The sequence below is a fragment of the Myiozetetes cayanensis genome, unplaced genomic scaffold (genome assembly GCF_022539395.1).
Source record: "Myiozetetes cayanensis isolate MyiCay16 unplaced genomic scaffold, myiCay2020 scf6-25, whole genome shotgun sequence".
Lineage (NCBI taxonomy): Eukaryota > Metazoa > Chordata > Aves > Passeriformes > Tyrannidae > Myiozetetes > Myiozetetes cayanensis.
This window is the reverse complement of record NW_026087853.1, coordinates 46958180-46982620: the sequence shown is the minus strand read 5'-3', so window position 1 is coordinate 46982620 and position 24441 is coordinate 46958180. Positions and strand designations below refer to the sequence as shown.

General features: G+C 40.4%; 1 protein-coding gene across 4 annotated transcripts in view; it reads right to left on the bottom strand.

Moving 5' to 3' along the window:
• KCNQ1 (potassium voltage-gated channel subfamily Q member 1) overlaps positions 1–17519 on the bottom strand; it is a 337444-nt gene extending 319925 nt beyond the window's left edge. For 3 of the 4 annotated variants that reach the window (XM_050336522.1, XM_050336523.1, XM_050336524.1), the window contains exon 1: positions 17107–17504. In XM_050336522.1, coding sequence (XP_050192479.1) covers positions 17107–17504 — 398 coding nt within the window. Of the gene's footprint in view, positions 1–17106 lie in introns of all 4 variants that reach the window. The other variant, XM_050336525.1, reaches the window with a different exon arrangement.
• Between the last annotated feature and the right edge of the window lie 6922 nt (positions 17520–24441).

Below are 24441 nucleotides of genomic sequence, written 5' to 3'. Positions count from 1 at the left end.
TCCTGTATCAGCTGTAATGCTGAGCAGTGAATACAAAGGTGAAGGTTTTAGGGGTTTGCCTTGTTTTGTGCCTTCTTTTTTTTTTTCAGCATTTTGGCTTTATTTGTTTTAAGCTGTTTTCTTTGCAAACTCCTAACTGTACGGGTATCTTTAATGGTCAGCAAAACTGTGTTGTCTAAGTAGCAATGAAAATGTACCCACAGTTCATAAAAATCAATTTCAAAAATCTGTCCAATATTGTCTATGCTATTATTTGTACTCTAGATACAAAAGTACAACTTCCTGTAGCAAATTAAATTACTTAAAGTTCATTTATCACCACTTGAAGCTTTGCTAATCCAAAAGCAAACAAAAAACTGAACCCTTGGACATTTTTTGCATCAGGCACCACAAAGAATACAGCCTTGAGAATGACAAATTTCTTGACCTGATCCTTGCCTCAGTGGTTACATTCTTAAGTAAAATATTTGGAAAATATCCCTGGGCTAATAGTATCTCATACTTATATTGAGTTCCAAACCCATTTTTAGTTTGACCCAAAAGGAAACACATTGTTTTCCTCTGTTTCTGGGCACTTTCAAACAAAGCAAAGAATAGGTTCACACAGGGTCTCAAGCACTGTTTACACTCAGGAGCAGCTGATGATAGTACTACCAGCAGTTAAGAGGTTCATACACTGATAGGTGATTTAGGCTGAGGCTCTGCAACTGCACAGAGCAATGCAATAATCCTCAAGTGAGAACTACGGTTCTTATTCAAGTGGCTCCAGAATATGGAATAAAGACGTCTTTGGATTTTAAGGTGCAAGTGATACAAACAGCAAATTTAGGTTTAGAATGTTTTCAAATGCATGTAATGAAAGAGAAGATGACTATCAACTTTATTAACAGTTCCACTGTAATTGCATGCATATGCAAAAATCTATTTGCCAGGTAACCTAGAAATTTACAGCACTAAATTCAAGTTGAATTAAGGAAACCCTATGCCAGCTGGCAAAAAGTCAGCCTTGCTGGCTTCTAAGCACAGGAAGATACACAGATACAGCAGGACACATATAATGCCCAGTCAACAAGTAAATAAGCAGTCACTGTACTATAGGGACATAGGTGTTTAAAGAGATCTGAGGGAATGTATAGACAAAAATTAATGATGGTTCTGGTCTTCTTTAACCTCGGTGGAATATTTTCCTTGAAGGAGGAGTTAGTTTGATTTTGGGGACCTTTTATTTACTGAAGCTTTAGGCTTACCAGAGAGATGGTTCCTGCCAGCTGCCTGAAAACCGCACAGTAATAGTAGATTGATAAAAGCCTTCTTCACACACACCTGAAATCACAGCTCTTAAATGGCTCAAGAGCTAGAGGATTATAAAACAACGCAGACAGCAGTCTTCAGGTGTGGTAGCTCCATTCAGCAAACACCAAGGAGGCTTTCCAAGCTTTTGCACCCCTGCTTCTGCCTCTAGTCACACACTAGAGATTTTCTATGCTGTGGAAACACATACCAGGATGGTAAAGGCAGAGGGATAAACAAGTATTCCCCAGCGTGTTACTGCAGTTACCTGGTCAACAATGTCTGAGAGAGCTTGAAGTGCTCTTCATTAACAACCTTCCTGTTGGGTTAACTTCCCCACCACGCTGAGAACTTATCTGTGTAACTTCACTGCTTTAGCTGGTATTACACAACCCTCTGCCCCTTCTTCACTCTGTATTTCTCCTCAGCTTTCCATCGTCTCCTCCTGCTTTTCCTGAGATGCATATCATACAATCACAGAGTAAACGTGCATTTGGCAGGCCCTTGACTCACAGGTCAAGATGAAATAAAACAAATGAGAGTGCATCTCTTCAGAGGATAAAGTATGTTTGAGTACTTTCTGAATGGACACTTAGCAATTTTTATTACTCTTTTTTTAAACACTCAACATTTCAAATATTTTATTACCAGCAAGACTTCCACGTACAGAGAGTGAAAACTGAAATGCAAGTTAGTTACCACAAAATAAAAAAATATATATATGAAAGCAAAACAGATTTTCATGTGTAAATCCCTGGCAGAGCTCAGAAACTGAGTTTCTCAGAACCCTCATCCTGCATCGAATGCTGGCTGGAGTGTAGGGCTCCACATGCCCCAGAATGCAGGCTTCGGCTCACTGGACAGGCTCCAAACAAGGTTCCTTTCATAACCATCTGCCACTCATGTCTTTTAGTTGCTTGTGACACCTTTCATTTGAACAGGATGCGTCCCAGTCTTAGAGAAGACAGCTGTGCTTGAGGCTAGCAAAAAAAGGAGCAATTGCTGTGGAGGCTGTCCCATGTTACACTTCATCAGAAGACTCCAGCACGATCCCTATTATTTATTGTTTGATTGCCCTAGCACCTAGCAACTTCCACCATCTAGCAGTGTCATTTGTTGGTAAACACCACACACATATACACATCAAAATAAACAAACAAAACTAAACTAAAAACAAAAACAAACAAACAAGATGGCAACCTGATAGTAAAGTTGTTTAAAAGTTCAGCTCAGCTCCAAACAGATAACACAACTTCTGGTATCAGCAGAGGCCCGAGAAGGTAAAGACTTGTTGCCTTTCAAAAGATGCCTACATTCATCCAATTATTCAAAATATACAATCAGGTATTCATAGCTATGAGCATGGTACCTCCTGCAGAGCTCATGTTCCCTGAACTGCCAACAAGTCTCCTGGCCAGCACGACCAGGTATGTAGATGCATTGGTATTACACACTGGGTTAGGGAGAGGTTCTCCAATCTAGAAATAGTGCACATATAAAGCATTACAGTTTCCTCTTCAGAGTTTATTTCAGCACCAGACCTTACAAGCAATTCCAAAAGCATTTGGTTGTCAAGCTGTTGACAATACAGAATTGCTGTACCGGTCATTTTATGGTAATTGCATAGCAGAGATCCGGCATCTTTATTAAAAAGCCACTCCCGTTTCATGAGTAACAGGAACTGCTTGCTCCAGACAAAACTGCAAATCCATTCCCTGGCTAGAACTGTGAATGCTTAGAAAGATTTTTCTTGAATGATAAACATTAGCTATTTCCTGAGAAAAATGAAAGCTAACAAATACAAGGAAATGGTAAAGAAAAATCCAGGTGAGAAGTGAAAAAATACACACCTCTTATCCATATAAGCAAAGGCAGCAGTGTAGTAACACTGCTAGGGTACTCTGAACTAACAGACTTGAACTGGTGACCACTTGAAAACTGATTGATTGCAGCTCCTGCTTCTGTTTAATCACACACAAGAAGCCAGCCAGCAAGAGCTTGGATAGGCAATACTTCAGTAGGAGCATTCCTCTCCATAAGCTAACTATAGAGACATCAATAGCTCAGCATTTCATAAGCCAAAGCAGTTTCAACTATGAAATACCTCAGGCTGGAGGAAAAAAAACCAAAAAACCAAAAAAACACCAAACACCCCAACACTGAAATCCTGGCAATGAGGAAAAGCAGTTTCCTTCCACTTCAAGTGTGGACAGACTTCTTTAACACAGAAAATAAACAATTGCTCTAGCTTCTCAGTGCTGCTTTTCCTAATCTGATACACAACTGCTCTTCCAAAAATCCAAAGAAGCTCAGACACAAGCATACACACAAAAAAAAAAAAAAAAAAAAAAAAAAAGTTGAAGAAGAAAGATTTTCAAATTAAGACTGATATACATGCAACAACAACAACTAGAGAAATTGTGTTTGAATGATACTTCACCTACCAGACCTCAGAACAGCACGTTAACAGCCATACAAATGTGTAGGAGAGTTAATGCATCTATTCTACATGTAATGTGTGGCACCAAAATTAAGATGTCCTCTTTTATAAATAAAGATCACCTCTTTTTTTCTTTCCCTTCTCCAGTTTGTCTACATGTCTTTCGGCAATAGACAGTTCAAACAAATCACCCATCAAAACAAGGAGCTTCCTTGACCATCTCAGCAGAAGGATGAAGCATTGAATGCAAACAGCCCCAGTCACTCTCCTAGAATTGCTTATTTCTGGTCAGGTCTCATTTTAAGACTTTCAAAGCTGCTACAGAGAGCAAGTGAATGCAGGTTTCATTCCAAGTCAGTTAGGGACATTCCAACATATCTTCCCTAGCCATGCGTGAAAACCACAGTCCCACAGATGGGACACATCTGCTACTTAAGGGGTAGAGCTGAGATCAGAGAAGGTGTTTCCAATGCAGCTATTCCTAACTACCTGCTGTCAATCTCCTCCTTGGCAGCTGCCATAAAGTGCACATTTTTTCATATCAGCTTCTTGTATTGCAGTTGCAGTTCCAAACTAAAATCCAAGGAGTTTTCTTACATCTATTTTATTTAAAAGTAGCTCAGATTCACTTTTATTTGCATTTCTACCAGTTTCTACTGATGCAGTTGTAGACCCACATGGAATCTGTTGCCTGCTCAAATCCAGCAAGCCGACCTCAAAAACAAAATCTCAGAGGCAAAACCTTCTACAAATGTTGATGCAACTGTTCAAAGTGATTTTACCTCTGGCCCAGTTTCCTGAAGGTGGCAAGTGTGTGGCTTTAAGTGTGTGGCATGAATATAGAACCACTCAGTGAACAAAAACTCTGACATCTCTATTTTTAATATAAATGCATAGGCACTACCGTGAAGTTTAAAAATGCATCCTAAAAGGACAAGTAACATAGGACTTGGTTTCAACAGCAATGCAAAATAATTACAAATTATAGTTCAAAAACATAACTGTCTAAAATTCAACATCTTAACACTGCCCTATGCAACTCCAGTCAATCAGTTCTTAACACTCCATTTTGCATTTCTTTACCTGTTGGATTCAATTGTTCAACCTGAATTCTTCCTGAAAACAAAGTATTTCTGTGGAATTTAATTTTACATTCAGCAGAATGCTGCTCAGTAGAAACATCTTTCTAACACAGTGTCACAGTTGATAATACCAGATGACGTTAAACAACTCTCCACTGCCCAGCAATTAAAATTGATAAGAAGCCTCTGTTCTTCAGGATTTCTTTTCAAGTCCAACAGCAAGCTCTGGAATTGCCAGCCACTGAATGTTTTTATGACTTTGCTTTTTATGAATGCACAGCCTAACAGGCGATAAGCGCTTTTGTGCACTTGGCTGGTGTTTGCCCATGATCAAGACTGTTGACTGGGGGTTTATTGGTGTGAAAGATGCCAACAACACCCCAAGGACAGATTGGGACATTCCAGCACTTGTCAGAGAGGTGCCAATTTCCCCCTAAATCAAACACCACTGTGATTTCACAGAGCCACAGCAATGCTGATAACAGCTTTAGACGTGGGTGCCAGGGGAGAGAGCAGTGAGATTGTGTTATTCACCACAGCTAGAACAAACAGCCTACAACTTCCACTGAACCTGTGAGTCAGGGGGCAAGAAGGCTGAAACCTTATTTATGATACTGTTGTTGCTCAGTCCCTGATGCCACTACACTAACACACATCCAGGGGTACCGAAAGCAAAGTGCCCCAAGGTACCAGTGCAGGATCAGGGCAGGGTGGACTCAGAAGTACAGACTGGCTACCCAGCTGTACTGCCACTTTACCCTGGAGGCCATGAATATTCCCACAGTGCCACATGATGTAAAGACATAGAAGGTGTGGAGATCCCTGGTCCAGAAGATTATTCTATAGTACATAGCACTGGTATCAACTCAGGTGCAGTCACAGCCTCTGTCAAGCTCAGTGCCAGCTTTGGTCCCAACTAGAATTGTTACTGTCTACCTATGCTAATAAGCCCTTTGTTAGCACAGGCACAACCCTCAACCGTTGTGGCTGTCAAGCTTTTGGGCCAGAACCAACTCACACTCCATCAGTTGGCGCAAGTGCAGGGCTTGCAAATACATTCTCTCTACCTTCATGCTTAAAAGCAGCTTTATCCAGGCTGATCTAGCAGGTGCTGCTCAATTATAATCCACATTTCAGTCTAGGAGAGCAATGGAGACACATCTTTTAAAACCACCTAGTTGACTAGTATCAAATGTAGTAGAGATAGGAAGTAGAGAGAAAGCTACAGTCAGTAAATCTCATTGTTTCATTCAGGTCCATGGGTGTTGATAGAGGTAATCCCCTCTTTTTCTGTATGAAAAGTGGTATAAAGCAGCCAGTAAAGCTGACTCAGAGGAGTTGTGAGGAAGAAGTAAGTTTACAGGCAGTCCTTATTCCTTAGTGTCTAAGCTCTTCTTCTCCATTTCATTCCACAAATTCAAACTTATTTCAGCTCATTACTATAAAGCAGTCATGTCTACACTGGGGAATTAAAGCATACGTGGTCTGGCTTTCCCATGACTATTTATCTTCCTTGATTGCAACAACACAGTCCCTACAATGATCCTGTAAAAACACTTCATTCTTTCCTACATTTATCATTAGATAAATGCAAAAACCAGGAAAAGTGAAGAAACTACTTTCATTACCATGTTGTATCCTAACTATATAAGAAAACTAGTTATTCAAAGACAAGCTCAATTACAAAATACTTTTTAAAAGACATGCCCTATAATGCTAGCTTTATTTTATAAAGTAGGTGCTAATCTCAGAGGTGCAGCCAAATTTTTTCTAGTTAATCATTTGCTGCCTATGGGACACTTAACTCCAATTGATTTAATTTCTGCCTTCAGTTCCTGTCCTAAACTCACACAATTTTCCCATGGCTGTGGTATTTCATAGCCACTGGTGACTAAAATTCAGCAGAATACAAAGTCTCTTCTACACACCACACGGCTTGAGACATAATATTATTTCAATAATGACAAACAGAGATCATGAAATTCCTGAAATGATCTCTGTTTCTTTGAAGAGAAAGGTATGTGACATAAAACTTTCCTTAGAAGAAGGAGACCACCTCAGCAGAGGCTAGTAGCTAGTATCAAAACCTGCTTCAATGTTACCTCCCCCCTTCTATGTAAGAGGTATAAGCTTACAGATACTATCCACTGAAAACTTCTAGAGATTATGCTCTTCTCGTAGTAAATTACATTTTTGCACAGTCTGTTCAATTTCTTAGTCTCACTTTACAGTCAGCTTTGATGAATGCATAATTTTTCCTGTTAAAGCTGCACAACAAAGGACTGCCACAGAAGTGATCAGGAGGCAACCTCAGTGTTTGACAATCAGAGTGCAACAAGCAGTTCACACACCCAGGAAGGGTGAGCATTAACACAAGTACACCTTTGTGTACTTTGCATCTGGTTGCAAAACCTGCAGAATCTGAAAGTTTTGTTCTCTGCCTCATTCTTGTAGCACTTCTCTCATTTCTGTGGTTCAAATACATAGTTGTACAAATAAGAACATAATATTAAATAAAATCTACAAAGAGCTATCTTAAATAAACAGAATTACGAAGGCATACAACTGACACAACTGTGTAACATCTAGATGTCTGTGCCTGTCATACTTTACATACTGTTGAAACAGGATGCTCAGACAGCTTAGCACCAGGGTGCCGGATGACCTGTTGACATAGAAAACATCAAGTGAGTAGGTTTATTTTGTGTGAAGTGCTGAGATAATCCACTATCAAAACTTTCTGAGTCACGGGTAAGATAGCAGCATACAATCACATGAAGTTTACTGACACCACAATAAAGCAATACACATTTAGTTACCTACTCCTTGTCAGGTATGACCCCATTTTAGTGTCTTCTAAGACAACGGGTGAAAAAACAAATAATAGCCTCAACTACATCTACTTAGGATGAATATTAGGGAAAAAATATGAAGTTTGAAAAGGTCAGATAAAGCCTCTGTTGTACAGAATACAAAAGCCACTGATTCTTAACAGGATCAGCACAGGGCGTTCTCTACTTCTTGAGGCCACAGGATAGAAGATCTTTCTTCTTGTCGCTTCTCCTATCTCCATTGCCCTGCACAGATAATTGGGCACAGGCATTTGAAGGGTGTAAGAATGAGATTAGCAGTAGCAGCTGTTTCCTGCATTCATTCTCCTTTGCTCTACTTGTCAACATCCGTACAAGAGATGAGGCACCTTTACTTCAACCCTTAGTTTGACTGTGGTGCCCTCAAGGGTTATTGTGAAAAAGAAGACTCCAGCCAATTCCAGCCCATTTTCAGATGACATGGTTTCTCTGGGAAGGGGATAGCTGCTGCAGGAACAAGCATATTCTTTGAAGGCATTCCTTTCTTCACAGAAGGAAAATACATTCATTACAAAGACTGCAGCCTTTGTCGTATTACGGATGAGCAAGGTTTCTGTAATCTTTGCCACCAATACCATGCCTCTGCTATTAAACCTAGTGTCTTTGGAGAGGATCCAAGGAAGTAATCTGATGGGTGATTTACATTCTGTTCTCAAACCACAACCCAATTTTCTTTACTATCCAACCCATGCAGAAGTATGCCATATTAACACTGCAATGAAAAAATATTAAAATTCAGTTTTCTACTACAAATGTGACAAAATTGTGTTGTCAAATGACACCTCATAAGTCCACTGGCATTAGCAAAACACATGTGAGATTCATGTTCCTATTGAAAACTTTAATATGAACTTTATTATGAAATTCAAAGATCAAGATCAATACTTTCAGAAGCAGAAGAAACTTAAAAGGATGCAGAAGCCTTGTCCTAGGTTTATTTTGGCTTTGGTTAACATTTTTCATAAAATTTTAAAATATCTCATTGATTGTGAAGAACGTGTAAGAAAAAATAAAAATACCTACTCTGTGCACATTGCTAGGAATATCTAAAGGCTACCTAATGACTTGTAGTATAATTTCCTATTTTTGGCAGTTTACAGCTTTCAAAATGATAACATTCCAAGGCTGCAGATGTAGCACTTGATGTATTCCTTGAAAAAAAATCCCCCACGCAGATGCATTCTTTTCTTAAACTCAAAGATTCAGTTTTGAGAAAATGTGTGTTCAGTATCTTACACAACTGACAGTTCTGACATTAAAGCAGTTCAGAGATAAAACCTGGCTTTTGTCATAGTGCTTGTACTAAGCTTTAATAAATCATTGGCTTATCCTGTGCCTGTCTATTTTTTATTGTAAATTTTCCAGGTTCTACATTTTCTGTTGTAGAGTGTGGCTGTTAAGGAAGGAAACTACCAGTTAAGAAATGTGGGACAGTACTTTTCGATTTTGTGTGGGTTTTGTTCTTGTTGTTTTGAGGGGTTTGGTGCTGTTTTTTTTCTTAAAGTACTTACGCTATACTTATTTACCCAGGCCCTGGTTTGCACTGCGTGCAATTTCTTACAGCTCCTTGAACACAGAAAATAGCTGCTTTTTTACTATTCTGTACCACGAAGTAGGAAAAATAAGAAGAAAAGCCATGTATCTGGAAAAACTGATCAAGCCAGACAAGGGAAAAGTTCACACCAAGCACCTCTCTAGTCCTCCAGATATGCAAAATCTGTAAATCAGAGAAAACTTTTGATTTAGAGCAGCTTTAGAATTTCCTATTAAAAAACAAAACAAAACCCAAAAAACCAAATTCACTGTCTAAAAACACATAGTAAAATAAAATTTGACTATTAAAACATTGAATACTCCCTCTGTTATTAAATATATATATATATACACACACTCTCACATATATATCTTTCTGGTAGGAGGCAAGATACAGTAAGTACTGCCATAGCAGAGGCTTGCAAATACATGGGCTCTCCCATTACCACCACTGGTATTATAACAGTTCTCACAGGCCATTATGCCAGCTGAAGCATGACTGTATGAGGAGAGCTACTCCCTTACCTAAAACCCAACCAATCCGCGCATTCTTCTTCTGTAACTCAGCCTACCCATCAGGTTTATTTACATCTGGCAGCTTTCCAAGACATTTGAAACGTGTTGGACCTCTTGGTGGCAGGCAGAAAACACCTTGCCCCCAACAAGACACTATTTTCCATCTGGTACTGAAAGAGCAAATGTTCACAGCTTTTGTGTTCGGCCACTAATGCACATTAAACAACCTATTAACGCACAAAATTAATGAGGTACTGCCAAGTTTAAAGTCAGCTAAGCACTGTGCCTGTGCATAGTTCCCTACAGCATATGTTGGCACTGTTGTTTGTAATACATCCAGCGCTCAGGCATTTGGAGCTCGGCCTAATTAGTTCACTGCAATTGAATCTCAACTCTATCCTTGATTCAGCTGCAATGAAAGTTTTGAAAGAGGCCTATCTACACAGCCTTGCACATTTTTTTCCCTGGCACTTGAAGGGCCAGGGCAAGGAAGTGTGCCAGAATTGCCCAACCAACCATTTGACAGATATACAGAGATGTGAATACTGCACTTACTGGTTTTCTTAAGATCATTCATGTGCAACTTTGAAAGGTAGAATAATTCTTTTCCTGGAGGAAAGCAAATACCAGAGAAGGACTTGAAATGTCATACTGAAAGGATGATAGGAAGACAGAGAAGGCCTATCCCCAGGAAAGCCTGCTCAAATTAAGAAAATTCATAACTTGTACGTGTGCATTTCACAGAGTTGTTTCTCCACTGCACACAACCTGTCTTCACTGAACGTTAGTGTTCACCACTTTACATCCTTCTGCTTCCATTACTTATTAGAAAACCTAAATATCAGTACAATTATGAAGTCTCTTTTCCCTCCACAGAACTTCCTTTACTCAACAATGTGTTTTTTTTAAGTAGCCAAGCATATCATGCTATGCATTTCAGAACAGAAATTGAATTTTCCCCATTATTGCTAGAGGTACTGTGTGCCATCAAAAGGCATTTTAGTTAGAAGATATCTAGCCTGTCACTTTCCTTCCCCTTCAATGATCAAAATACATTGCCACAATAATTTTCATGCAGCAATTACTGAATGCAACAAATGATGTAAAGATGGTGGTTTAATCAAAGTAGCTTCCACGGCATTAACTACTAGTGATGACATCGAGAGGATATAGTTTTTGATACTGCTTTTCTTTCTGATGAGAGTCAATTATTAAGTAAAAATGGAAAAACATATCCAAGTTTAGTCAATTATGCAGTTATTTGTATCTGCATTTCTTAGTGCGAGAACTTCCACTGTCCCACTGGGAGAGAGAAATGATGTAATTGCCACTCTTGAGGTCTTCATTGCATGGACTTGGATTGGTCTTAGTCACAAGACAGCCAGACAGTCTACAACAAAAATGGCACTTCTGATGAGTTACAGACTGGGAAACTTGGCAAGAGAGAAAAGCTGTGTACTGGCCAACCCAAACTATCTCAATCACACAAGTCTCAAAGAAGAACCTTCATGTAATATTGTGGCTGAGAGGCTGCACTTCAGCAAGCAGCAGGAAAGGAGGGAGCAGCAAAACCCTTATGTCACTTTGCAACCTCACTTGCATCCAGAATCTGCCAAGACTCCAAGCTTCCCTATCTGGCTGATCAGCAAACAAGGCTGACCCTGCAACAGCAACTCCTAAATATGAACACACTGTCTCATGTGTACAACCAGTCATCATAATGGGGCAGGCAAATGGTCTCCCCTCCTCTGGAAATATGTAAAGTCACCTTTCCAATGCCTTGTCATCTCAAGATAAAACTGTTACCAAGCACATTGATAGATACTTAGTGTAAGTTTGCAAAGATGTCTACTCAGCCACAAATCAAAACGCTAGACTCTGGAACAGGGACGAGGAAAGGAAGGGCAGGGGGGAAAGCTACAGGTATCACCTTGTTTCCATTTCATTTTTCTCACCTGTAGTCTTTGAGCACGTGTGCAACCTCGAAGATTTATTTAAGCCACTGCACAGCTGTAACTCACCATGCTCTTGAAACCGTGAAGTGACAAAGTGGAGATTCCCATTACAACAATTATATCTAGCATGAAGAGGTGGGAGTATAAATGAATTTTAGTATAAATACTAAATGTTGGTTGCAAGTAACAGGAGCTCACAGGTAAAAGTCAGAAATAAAGCAAACATTTGTTCACATCAGTCTCTGCATGACAAGAAGCATAATCTCTCTCTCAAATATGGCAAAAGGAGGGGGCCAATTGGATCTCAGCTAAACCACCTCAGTCTTGATGAACCAAAAAAAAAAAAGCTAAACCTGGGTCTTCCTGCTATTGACAGCAGCAAAAAAAAATATGACTAAGTTATTTTTCTTTCCTTCCACTTAGAAAAGCCATGTTTATTTTGGAGGATTTGTATCTTCTTTTTCAAACAGAAGTAATAATCTGAAGCCTGATTTTGAGCCACAAAAATTTCCAAATATACAAATATTCAAGCCAAAAACATAGTACTTTTGTTTGCAGCTTTCTTCAGTCTGAAAGAAAAGTCAGGTGTGGGCAAGTGCAACACTAATTATTTGATGGATCTTTTTACCTCCTCAACAGCTTATACAACAACTATGAACCAGGAAGTTTGGAATTATGTTTGTAGTACATCTGAAAACATAGCAAACCTGGGATTTTAAGTTGGAGTTATGCTTCTTCATAGTATTGTGTGTAAACAGCACTATGTAAGCACTGCATTGCCTTTAATAATTGGTTACTCCAAGTCCTGATTCAAGCAACTGGAATGTTCTACCTACCCTCACTTTCTATCTTTGCATCCATACACATGCAGCCACACTTCTGAGAGTTGGTCTGTTTCTAGAGATCAGGTTTCCAAATCCCAGCTATTGGCCACTCTAAGCTTATGTAATCAACTTGGGATTCGAACAAACTCAATAACAACCATTACTGATTAAACGACACTTACATAAAAGCAAAGTAAATTGAACTAGGTATGCTTGCAGAGATAAGATAGAAGCTGATTATCTTGCATGGCAACAAAGGAGAGCTGCCACATTGGAACAGACCAATGGTCCATCAGTTTCCAAATTGTTCCCTCTGGTTACAGCCAACACTTCAAAGAATACAGGGAGTCAACACTCCCAGAAGTCATTACTTGCCTTAATGAGAACAAGAGAAATTATTCATAACTTTAGTTTCTTTAGGCACATTTTAAGATGTTTATTTTAAACTTAAGAAGGTGAAAAGAAGCTCTTCCCTCGAGCACTTAAATCTAAAATAATTATTTTAAACATCTGACATCTTCACTTATTCTTTACAGTCATTTCCAACACTGGGACAGAGTCCAAGGATTTCAGTAGGCCACTATGAGGACAGAATTTCAGTTTCTTTTGTCCCTCCACCTCTCTTCACAGAGCCTGAAAACTTGAGTCGTTAAGGACACAAAACATTTCACCTCTCAAAGCTGCTATCTCAAGGTGCACTATTATAATAAGTGTGATAAGATGCCCTAGCTTGGAAGGTCATTGAGAACAGTGGTTCTCAGTCATTCCCTCACCTCTGACAGCCAAGGCGCATTTGGTGGCTCTGGCAGGACCATACATTCAGCCACACCACAGGGCAAGCTCTTGCTTGCAAAGCCCAAGTTTCCAAGCAACCACCAAGTGAGTTTGCAGAAGTCATGTGTGTAAATCTTCAGCCATGGAGCACAATTTACTTGCAGCGGTAAAATTAAGTGTACATATATTATATACTCCATCTATTATATCTAATAAATGAAATTTATTACAAAATCAAACCAAGTCAAGTAGCTGAAATAAAAGTTTCTATCATCTCTACTAGTATTTTTAGGCAGATTTTTTGAGTGGTAAATTAGCAGCTAATTATTCATTCCTTCTCTCCATAGAGACTATTCCCCAGCCTTCAACAATCTAATATAACTGAGGCACAGTAATTCATTCTCTATTCTGTTCACGTGAGATTTTCTCCTCTTTGGTCTGATCAAATATGAAAAAAACTTAGAAAAGACCTGTCTAGAATTCAATTGATTTAATCAGAGACTGTGATGTCAAATTACCCTGGAAGATTAAAAACATCAACAAGAGAGACAGAATATATATTTTGCATATTGGAAAATAGCTATTTCAGACACCTTTTGAAAGAAGTAACAATTCAAAAGTAAACAGGTAATTTGCCTGATTTGTTGCTGTACAAGATAACCAGACTCCATCCTTTAAGTCAAGGGTACACAAAAGGCTTTGTTGCTCACCAAAACATACAGCAATCAGTGCGAAACAAACATTCCAACCTAGAATCTGTGGATTAAAGTTTGTTGTTCAACTTCCCTTTTCCAAACAATATAATATAAACCCGAGGAAAATAAATTCTGAATATCAGTTCTTATTAATACTATTAGTATTAATATTAGTACTCTATTAGTACTCTACATACCACTTGATTAAGATTCCTGAGCAGGAAAAGGGTGTGACAGGCAATCAGTAGATGTAGCTCTTATCGCTTGATAAAGAGTGTTTTAACAACCAGCCAGAGATAAAGGTCCAGAACAAGTTACATGAACTGCTGCAGGAGTTGTTTCTAACTGTAATAATTCGAGCATATAATTAAGAACACAGCCACACACTCTGCACCACATTGAAGACAGAAAATGAAGATGCCTGCAGTGCTCGTTGCTCTCATCATTGGCTAGGACCCTCTACTCAGCTTAGGTCTTTATGCCCTGATTTAACACCACTTCTTTCCTTCCCCTCTAAACGTTTAAGACAGCGACCAAGACGTCTCAGGCAGCTGAGAGCCCCAAGAAGAAAGCAGGAGGCAGACAGCAGACGGAATCAAAAAGACAAAGGCAAATTACTTCAGTTTCTTAAACTCCTTTGGGCAGGAAAGACAAACATCAGGGTCCTTGCATGCCACCAGGTAAAACCCAGCTTAGCATTCTGTGAATGACTGTTTGTATGCTGATAATAGAATAATCAAGTACTTCCTCCAGTGCGAAAGAAGCACACGCATGACAGTGTGCGTGTGTGTCTTGTAACTCCGAGTCCTTTCCAGCTCTGCACCTCATCCCTCGTAGCCAACTGCACAAAGCAGGTCCCATGCTTTCTTCAGAGTAGATGCTGAGACACAACAGCTTCTCCAAATCAGAAAAATCTGCCTTGTCAGTTAATTTTAGTAAGAAACTTCTGTTCTGTAGCCACTCTTCATCTGCCAGTACTCAGCACCTGTCTGGCAGGGGCTGTACTCAAAAGAGCATTCCTTGGGACAACAGGGAGTTGCTTTGGGAGCTCAGAGAGAGAGATGAAGTAGTATGGACCAAAGATCAGTAACTTAAAACATTATTTAATGGGCACAAAAAGTACAAGCTTATGTACCACAAAAATAAGGAGAAGTTGGGATGGTTGGAAACAGTACAACCTTAATTCCCTCTGCTGGTGGGAATCAAAGTGAGGCTGCCTAAATGGTACTTGCACGTTGCCTTGCAAGAAACATCTAAGGGTGTTAGTACTCTCTTCTGTCTCTTCAGAGCCCTAAGGAACTTGAACAATGCTTAGTAGGAGGCTTGAGAATATTTACTGCCACTATCATTCATCATTGAATCAGAAGAGTTCTTCTGGAAAGAGGGGAAGCGCTGGGGCTAATGATTACACCATGGATAAGTGTGTTTTGAGGGGAGAGACAGACTTACACATATTACAATATATTAAAGTAGAAATATAAAATCTTAATTCTTGCATAGACAGGATTAATGCATACTGCTAATACTTGGAGGGGGGAAGTTAAAATTCAAATTAGAACCTTAGGCAGACAAAGGGAACGACCATTTTTTGGGTTGGTTTTCTAAACATAGTTTATTGTTCCTCCTATACATAATTTCAGAAACCTGAAAGGTCACAAACCATAAAAGATGGCTGCCTACAACTCCATTTTAGGAAAGAAAGATTAAAAAAAAAAAAAAAAAAAGGAATTCCGATTCCTGAAAGTGTTTAAGTGTTTTACATTGTTCAACCATAACTATTAGGCACTTCATAATTATGGTCATTAGTCATTTTGTCATCTAATGGCATTATCATAATGCTAAAGAGAATGGAGCCCACAATTATCTCAGCAGTTGCACACAGTCATCTCCTGATTACATACATTCAGATGACAGCTGTTTTCCCTCCACTAAAATAAAGTTGGTACCACTTGATCGGATGATCTAAAGACTCCAGAATCCTGAAAAGTGGAATAGAAGCACACAATCCTCAGCTGACCTTAAATAATAGTTACTTAGAATTTAAAATCAGAATAAAATAACTAGATCATAAAAATTGACTTTAATGTCTTTTGACCATAAAATGTCTTTACCTCCAGGTGTTGTAATAAGTGCATATATATATATATGTAATGGATTTCCATACACATATATGTTTGTGCATATATAAACAGACACATTTCTACCTGACCTTATTACCTATATTTAACATACACCAATTGCCCAAGGGTCACGCAAGCCTTTAGCAACACCTCGATTAAAAAGCAATGATTTCTCACGGAGGCACTTGCCGAGATGTTTGTGCACCACAGACCTACGGTGGGCTGGCTCGGGTTGGACATTGCACTCCACAGACAACATTAGAGCCAAAACATTTTTCAACCTGCCTGCATTTAAACAACACCCTCCAAACATCATCACCTTCTCCTGTCTAAAAATAACAGTGATGGCATTCGTACCCGATAGCACAAGTTAGAGCAAGGGGCAATAAAAGAGGCAAGGAAAACGAGCATCACCTGCCTCTCATTCTCCTCTGACAGCGTTGCAGCACTGATAACACACCTGTTCGGTTAGAAACTGATATCGCACAGTGAGCATTGGCATCATACAGATGTCGCTCCACCGAAAATTAGTAAACAATGAATGACACTGTTACCTACTTCGTTTCCACATTCAGTGTCAACAACTTATTTCAACTCCCAGGGTAACCTGAACAAAATTGCCAGAAGCCAGATCCTACCCTATCTGATAGGTTACACCTAAGCGCTCCAGAATGGCAATACTTTCCCCCGGAGCGTAACTTTTCTTTTACTTCACACCTGTTAAAACAAACAAACAAACCACCCAGCCCAAAAGACTGTATCTGTAGGATGTTCAAGCCTGGAGCACCGGGCTGGTCTGGAAGTCTCCACGGGGAGGACGAGCCCCCTGCTCGGGAGGTGGGGAGGGGGCACGGCGGTCCCCCGGGTGCAGGTGAGGGGCGGCCCCGGGAGCCCCGCACAGCGCCGGCCGCGCCGGGACGGTGCCCCCGCTCCAGGGGACTGTCCCAGCGGCTGTAACGGGAGCGCGGCGCGGAGCAGGTGCCCGGCGGGAGCGGGGCGGTACTCACACGGTGAAGTGGTACACGAAGCACTTCCAGCCCGTGGGTCGCTCCAAGAAGTTGTAGACCCTGCCCTGGACGCTGCTGCGGCTCAGTAGGGGCTTGCGGAGGCTGTAGATGGAGACGCGGGGGTCCAGGCTGACGGGGGGCCGCGGGCAGTCGGCGCTCACCATCACCACCTCGCTCCGCAGGCGCGGTGCCCGCTCCCGCACCGGCTCGGTGCCGCAGCCCGGCGGAGCCTGCCCGCCCTGCGCCGCGGACAGCGGGGCGTAGTGGGCGTTCGGGGTGCTCTCGGCCAGCTCCAGCGCCGACGGCTTCTTGCCGGGCGTCATGCTGCCCCTCCTGGGCAGCGACAGCCGGCCCAGGCTGCGGCTCTTCGGCTCGCCCGGCGGGGAGCTGGAGGACATGGCTGGGGCGGCCGGGGCAGCTCTGGCGGCGCGGCGGTGTCGGGGCTGCGCTGCCCCGGGAGCTGCGGCCGCCGCCGGGATCCCTGTCCCGCCGCCGCCGCTGGCCCGGCCCCCACGGGGCGGCTCCCGACGGGGAAAGGTGCGGGGAAGGGCGGGGGCGGGCCCATCCCGCCCGCAGTCCCGGTGCTGCCCGGCGGGAGGCGCTGCCGGCGGCCCCGCGGCCCCCCCAGCCTGGCCCCGACGGCGCGGGTTTGGAGGGCAGCGCTCGGCGGTGTCCGGACCGCCCTCCGTGTCACTCTCAGAACAAATCACGCGCTGTGAAGTGTCACTCTGACCTCCACCTGTTTCACCTGTCCCCTTGTCACCGCCATGGCTGCATGGAGGTGGCCTCTCACCTGTGTGAGGAGCTGCGAGGACAGGGAGCAGCCTTCCAGCAACCCCAAAACCCAGCAGGCTTTCGCGTCGTCTCAGCCCACTCTGTGGGGCAAGGTGCTCCAGTGTTTCCCAGACCTGTGGCCTTGGATGGCTCAAGCTTCAGGGGTACAAGCCCTTACCTCAGATTTAGGATTACCAAAACCTTCAGGGTCAGCTGGTCCGTCCCTTTTTGCAGAATTTCAGCACCTGGGAGCATCAGAGCTCTGCCGGACTCTGAATCCCCAAGGAGGCTCTTTTTAATATGAGTAAGAGGAATTAAGAGCTTGGACAACAGGCCTTGCAGTCCCTCATGTTAGTACAACATAAGGAGTAAATAACTAACTAATGGGGAAAATTGTAGAATGCAATAAACACAGTTCTGCAGTCTTGCGTCATCTACAATGTGGGTCTTCCACCAGCAACATTTTGGTTTTTGTGGAAGGGTGCATGTGTTTGGCCATGAAGAACAAGTTGTTTTAGGGCTTGGATAACTTTCCTGTGTAGTGGAGTAAGTTATGACTTCCTTATCTGTGGTGTGAATCGATTTGTCGTGGCTTTTTGCACCAATTGGTTAACAATTTCTATTCCCAGAGCAAAGAGGAGGGTGCTCTTTGATCTGGGCTGACGGTTTTTTTCATTCTAGCCCAAAATAGAACAGCATTGGTAAGAGCTATGTTGAGTTCATGGCTGATACTGGTACTCGGACAAGAATGTTACAGGGAGATAAGGTGCTAAATAAAGTTAAACAAAAACAACCCTGCTAATTGCAGTTCCATTCAAATGTCAGGCTGCAGGAATGGTAGGGAAACTGGGCTAGATCCTTCACTAGTGTAAACAAGAAAGACTGGTAGTCCCTTTTACTGATTTACACCCATGTCAAAGGCTCTAGAAAAACAGAAGTGTTTAAACGAGAATTTGCAAAACTTGTTTGTAAACAAACAACGTACTAACCAGGCTTTCCCTCCCTCCACCAGAGCATGAAGAACAAATGAGCTTAATAAAAACAGCATTTCAAAGGAAAGTTTTCCCGTATCTGGTCAAAACAGAGCCAGGTTTCTCTATTTTGAGAAACGGTTCTTTCTTGCAATAAGCCTGCAAGAAAAATGACTAATGGAAGAAAGAATGTCATCGCTACCCTTGAAGGCTCACTGTTTGAGGACTAGCCTGATAAAGTCTTGATATGAAAGTTAACAAATGTCTTTATGTAAGTGTTCCACTTTGTTTTATAGACCAACGTAACATTGTCTGGTTTATTACAGAACCTTATTCTGGAGCCAGCTGCAAAACATAACTTACAGAGTTCAGCAAAACCAAAGACTGTGTGTTCATATGTTCATTATGTTGCTTTTCAAAAGCTTTTAGAAATATCTTGCTATTATGTTGTTATCTATCCATTGATTAACAAAACAAAGTATAGAACCTCCACTGTATCTGAACCTAAGAAAATGGAATTTCTGTATTACTTATGCAATTTCCTTCCAAAACACAACTTAAAGAGGTATTATATACTTAAAGGGCTAAGCAGGGAAGAAAATAGGTAAATTTGATCTTCAGTGTTCAATGAGAAACTTCCAAACAACCAAAGTTTGCTTCAAAAATTTTCTCACTAAAAGAAAAGTCACAAATATATTCCATAGCCCAATATCTTGAAGTGTTTTTCAGGTCAGAAATATTTTCATAAGGTTTTAGGTTGGATCTCTAATGTTGGTAAAATATTTCAAAGAATCATCACAGATAAAGGAATTCTAAAATATTTAAAATTAGTATTGAGGCAATACCTAAACAGCTTTTCCCTGGAGTCAAGGAATTAATCAAAGTCCACTTTTTAAAACTTTATTACTGATGGATGATAACATTTATTTTATTTAGTAAAAATAATTTTGTTAGATGATTGCCAGCTATGCCATGTTACTGAATGCTAAAACATCTGTCTGGCATAGGTAGAGGCAAGAGCATAATCAAAGAAAAGTGTCAAATAGATGAGTACTTAGTGATGAGAATCCAGGGAATAATTGTCTTTTATGTATATTAAGTTACCAAAACTGTACTATAATGTGCAACATTTTCAGGATGAATACTTTAACATGGTAATGGCAATTCCTGATTTTCCCCTTCATAAGTAGCCATGTCTTGATAACAAACATGTTCATTTTACAGAACAACAGAATTATGTTAGTAGAAGAAGACCAAAAAAAAAGAAACCACCAAACAGAAAGTATGGTGTAAACATGAAAGATCTAAAAATGGGAAGAAGAGGCAGATAAGTGTTCAAATACATTTATAGATCCAGGTATCTAGGCTTTGATAGTGAAGAGAATAGGAAGATACGTTGAATAAAGAGGACATAAGTTTTAAATATTAAGGTGGAACTACTACACTGAGTTGTTTCTTAGAACAGTAAAAATTTAGTCTACTTTGAGGATTTATAGCGCTGTAGCAAAATGAATAACAACCATGATACTTGCTATTTCCCAGTTTGCAAGAACTGTTTTAAATCTTTATGTCTTTAAGAGGACTTTGCTTCTAAAAATGATATGTCATAAGTCATTGAAGTATGATGACAATACATCAATTAAGCAGATAATAAAGCTCCCAATTCTAGTAATTTAACTGGAGCAAGACTAGTAAAGTATTTCTGAAAATCCCACTGTTGAGCTACAGTAGATCAAAAATGTTTGTACCACCTTAGGACTCTGTTTCTGTTATCCTGTACCAAATTATGACTGATATCACGCAGGCATTGTCAGATATGCTCATTACAATGCTGTATTTTCACTTTGTGCCTGCCTGTCATCATGTCAGATCACATTGCTAATTGTTTACAAGCTGGAATTGCTGTAGCCAGTTAGAAAGAGACACCTTGATCTTTTACATGATTACTTCCCTGTGGAAGCTAAGACTCAAACAAACAGTAAGTATCTGAGTGTTCTCTGTCTTCTGAAAGCCTTTAACACTTCTGCTGCAATTACAGGTTGCACCAGTTTTCCACTGGCATGGAAATCATTTTGTTTCCTGTTAGATTACTTTGGGGGATGGTTTTTGTTTGATTTGGTTTGGGTTTTTTGGTTTGGTTTAGGTTGGGTTTTTCTGAATGTCATTGCCCATTTCTGCCCAGCTATAGGAGGGAACATGTCAAAAAATTTTCCAAGGAGAGGAAAGAGAGAGTTGTATTGTCTTAATTTTGGGACAATTTTTCTTGAATTAGAGCAAATATTTTGTTGCATTCCATTTCCTGAAGAATCCACCATTTAATCATCAGCAGATAATTTTTAAAACAGCCAGTGATGAAGGTAAATGCACTGAACTGAGAATAAATTTCTAGATTTTTTAATACATTTTCATATATCAATAACTGTATGACAGAAACTTTTGAAATATTATCTGTCAATTAAAAAATTCTGTTCACAGATGCGTCATTACTTTAATAGCTTTCCTATTAAAAGCTACAAAACAAGTAAGTACCCAGACCACACACACAAAGAAAAGACTGACCACCAAGTTTTTCCTTCAAGTGAATTTATACCTGCTACCTTGATCAGTAAGATCCACTGTTACCATGCCATTGCTCTACCTTCAGTGTGGGCATCCATTACCCATTGCTGTCTGGGCTTCCTGGATGTCACCAAAAGCAGTAGTACCACCAAGAAGTATGAGCAAAGAATGTCTAGGGAAGGTGACACCTTTACTAATCATTCAAAAAGCACCACGTTACAGTGCTGGAAATTAGGATGAGAGCTGCTGTGAAAGACACGGCAGATGTTCATCCTTAAGAATTACAGAGATCACAGCAGCATAGTTGATGGGCAAAGTATGTCCTGGATCATACACTCGATAAACTGGACAATACAGCCTCATCTATTCTGAAATGCTGTCTTCAGAGGCAAATTAACTATCAACAGACAGAATAGAACCTGGGAAAAGAAAGAGAAACCCATGTTCCTCCACTTGTAATAACTTCACAAAGCAAAAGCCACCTAACAAGTTAGAAGTTAATCAGTCATGTCAGAGATCACATTTATGGATCACTTCCTTAAAGGACTAATTACTGTCAAAAAAGACACATTTTGACAGGTGTTTCAGTCTCTTTCAAGACAGATGGAGCAGTTAGGAAAGAGCTAACAACATTCTATTCAAAAAGTTTAAACTGGCTTTTAATTCCCTCCCCTCTTTACTGTTGGGTTATTTTTAACTGTGGACGCAGTAAGTTTAGGAATCTGATCAGCAGAGAGAAGTCACATTGCAAAGGGTAGTGGCATGCAGCAGATATCTGGAGCATGGAGGCTGTGCAGTCCAGCAGCTGATAATCCTGATTAGCATTATCTGTTTGAACGCTATCTCAGTGCATGGTTATGTCTACATTTATATTATAGTTTTACATTGTTTCATAGGTTTTTAAAGCACATGGATGTTCTTCTAGGAAAGAATGCTATTGTCTACCAATGCTCACATTTTAAGTTCTAAGCAAAGAACTTTGTGCCTATTCTGAGCATATGTTTAGACTTAGGCCACAAAAACAAATAAACAAAAAGTTAATGAGTACCTCAGCCTTGTCCTCATCTGCTGTTACCAGTTTTCAGGCATTGATTACCAGTGGGGATACACCTTCTTTGACCCTTCTTTTCTGGTTAACATACCTGTAGAAGCCCTTCTTGTTAATCTTTGCCAGGCTTAGTTGCAGCTTCACCTTGGCCTTGGTCATCCCATCCCTACACAACTGAACTTCATCTCTATACACTTCCCAGATTACCCATCCTTATTTCCACTGTCTGTACATTTGCTTCTTTCCCTTGAGTTTGACCAGCAGTTCCCTACTCAGCCATGCCAGTCTCTTGCCTTCCTTGCCTGATTTCTTGCTCTCGGGGATTAATAACTCTTGCACACTAATTTGAGCCTTGCAAGGTGAAAATAACCCCAAACCAAACTGCCATTTGTTCATATAATTAGTCCTGCTGCTTATAACAGTATTTCTATTCTTTTTCTTCAACAACAACAACAACAAAAGTAAAAAATCAAAGTAAAATGCCTCCAGGTAAGACTGAGCAAGCGTGTATCTGCAACGATACTTGGTAGACTCTTAATTTTTCCTGTTCAGGGATATTCATTTATATGAAAGGCCAGTACCAGCCAACTGGAATTTTGGTTTCTGTCAATAAAGATCCACATTTTTTCTACAATGTTAGTCTGCTTTATTTGCTCCTGTTGCTGGCTGACCAAAAGCTTCTAAGAGTCTGAAGCATTCAGGTCTTAAATATTTACTTGTTTAGGAGCAGGACTTTAGGTTAGTGCCCTCGAAATATGAAGAGAAAAGTGGAGCTAGAATTGTAACTGAACTGCTTTGGTGCATCACAGCTCAGAAACAAACCTCTCAACACTTTCTCTCTGCTCCCAACTTACTTGCAAATCTTCAACAAAGTGGTAGTAAGAAATACAAAAATCTAAAACTTGAGAAAGCCTCATAAAGCTAAGAGAGGACGCCTTTAGGAGATCTCTGACAAACACACTTGTGTACACATGCATATGTATTTTCTCCAGTCTGTTGCCCGTGATGTCCCATCCTCCCCAGTTCTTAAATGTGGATAACTGTTCAACAATTGTTGTAACTGAAAAGGGCCCTTCTAGGTATTACTCCAAAAGAGAAAACTAAAGAAGCTGACAAAATATTGCAACATTCTTTTTCATCATTAAGGCAGATGTGGTGTATTTTAATCTCAGAAGCATGTGAGACCCAACAAGTGTTTGCTTACTCACATAATGCCATACAGGATACATTGTGCATATTCTTACACATGCCACCGTATCTGAGGGCATCTGACTAATGGCATTCTTCAAATTAAGAGATTGTTACATCATCTTCTTGCATCAAAAGCAAATTCTCCTCCTCTCGTTAGTCACAAACCCTCTCTTTATTAGGCTAAAATCAGTATCAAAAAACACCATCGAATAAGCTCCAAATAAATCAACTGAAATTCTGGAATGCCCCTGAAATTCTTGCTCCCTAGTTGCTTATGGAGGGAACTATGCTTAATAAAGGGATGTTCTAGTATTTCAGGAAGAGTTTCACTCTCAGAAGCTGAGAAAGAAACCACTAGCTATCACTAAATCTCTTCCTGGAGCAGGAACACTTCCTGCCTGTGACCATGTTAATTTCTAACATATAATATCCTACTTCACATGTATGGAATTACATGGCACAGATAATTGTTCTTCTTCAGCAGGACCCACTTGGCAGTGCACTTTTGAAGTCAGGCGTCATCGGTCTGACAGTGAATCATAACTGTGGTTAAATGTGTCTTTTGATTGCAGGTAGTTCATCAGAAAACTTCAGTGGGAGGTTATACACCTGCAATGCAAGGAATATAATGCTAACTGTGTGGCAGAAGCCAAGATTTTTCACACAATAATCCATCAAAGACCTTTCTAATGCCTCAAATTAAAAAGAAAAAAAAAATTGAGTGATAGGAAAGGTACTAGCAGTGTCTCCTCCCCTGCCACTACACCTTTTCTCAGCAAGTAACCTCTAAAT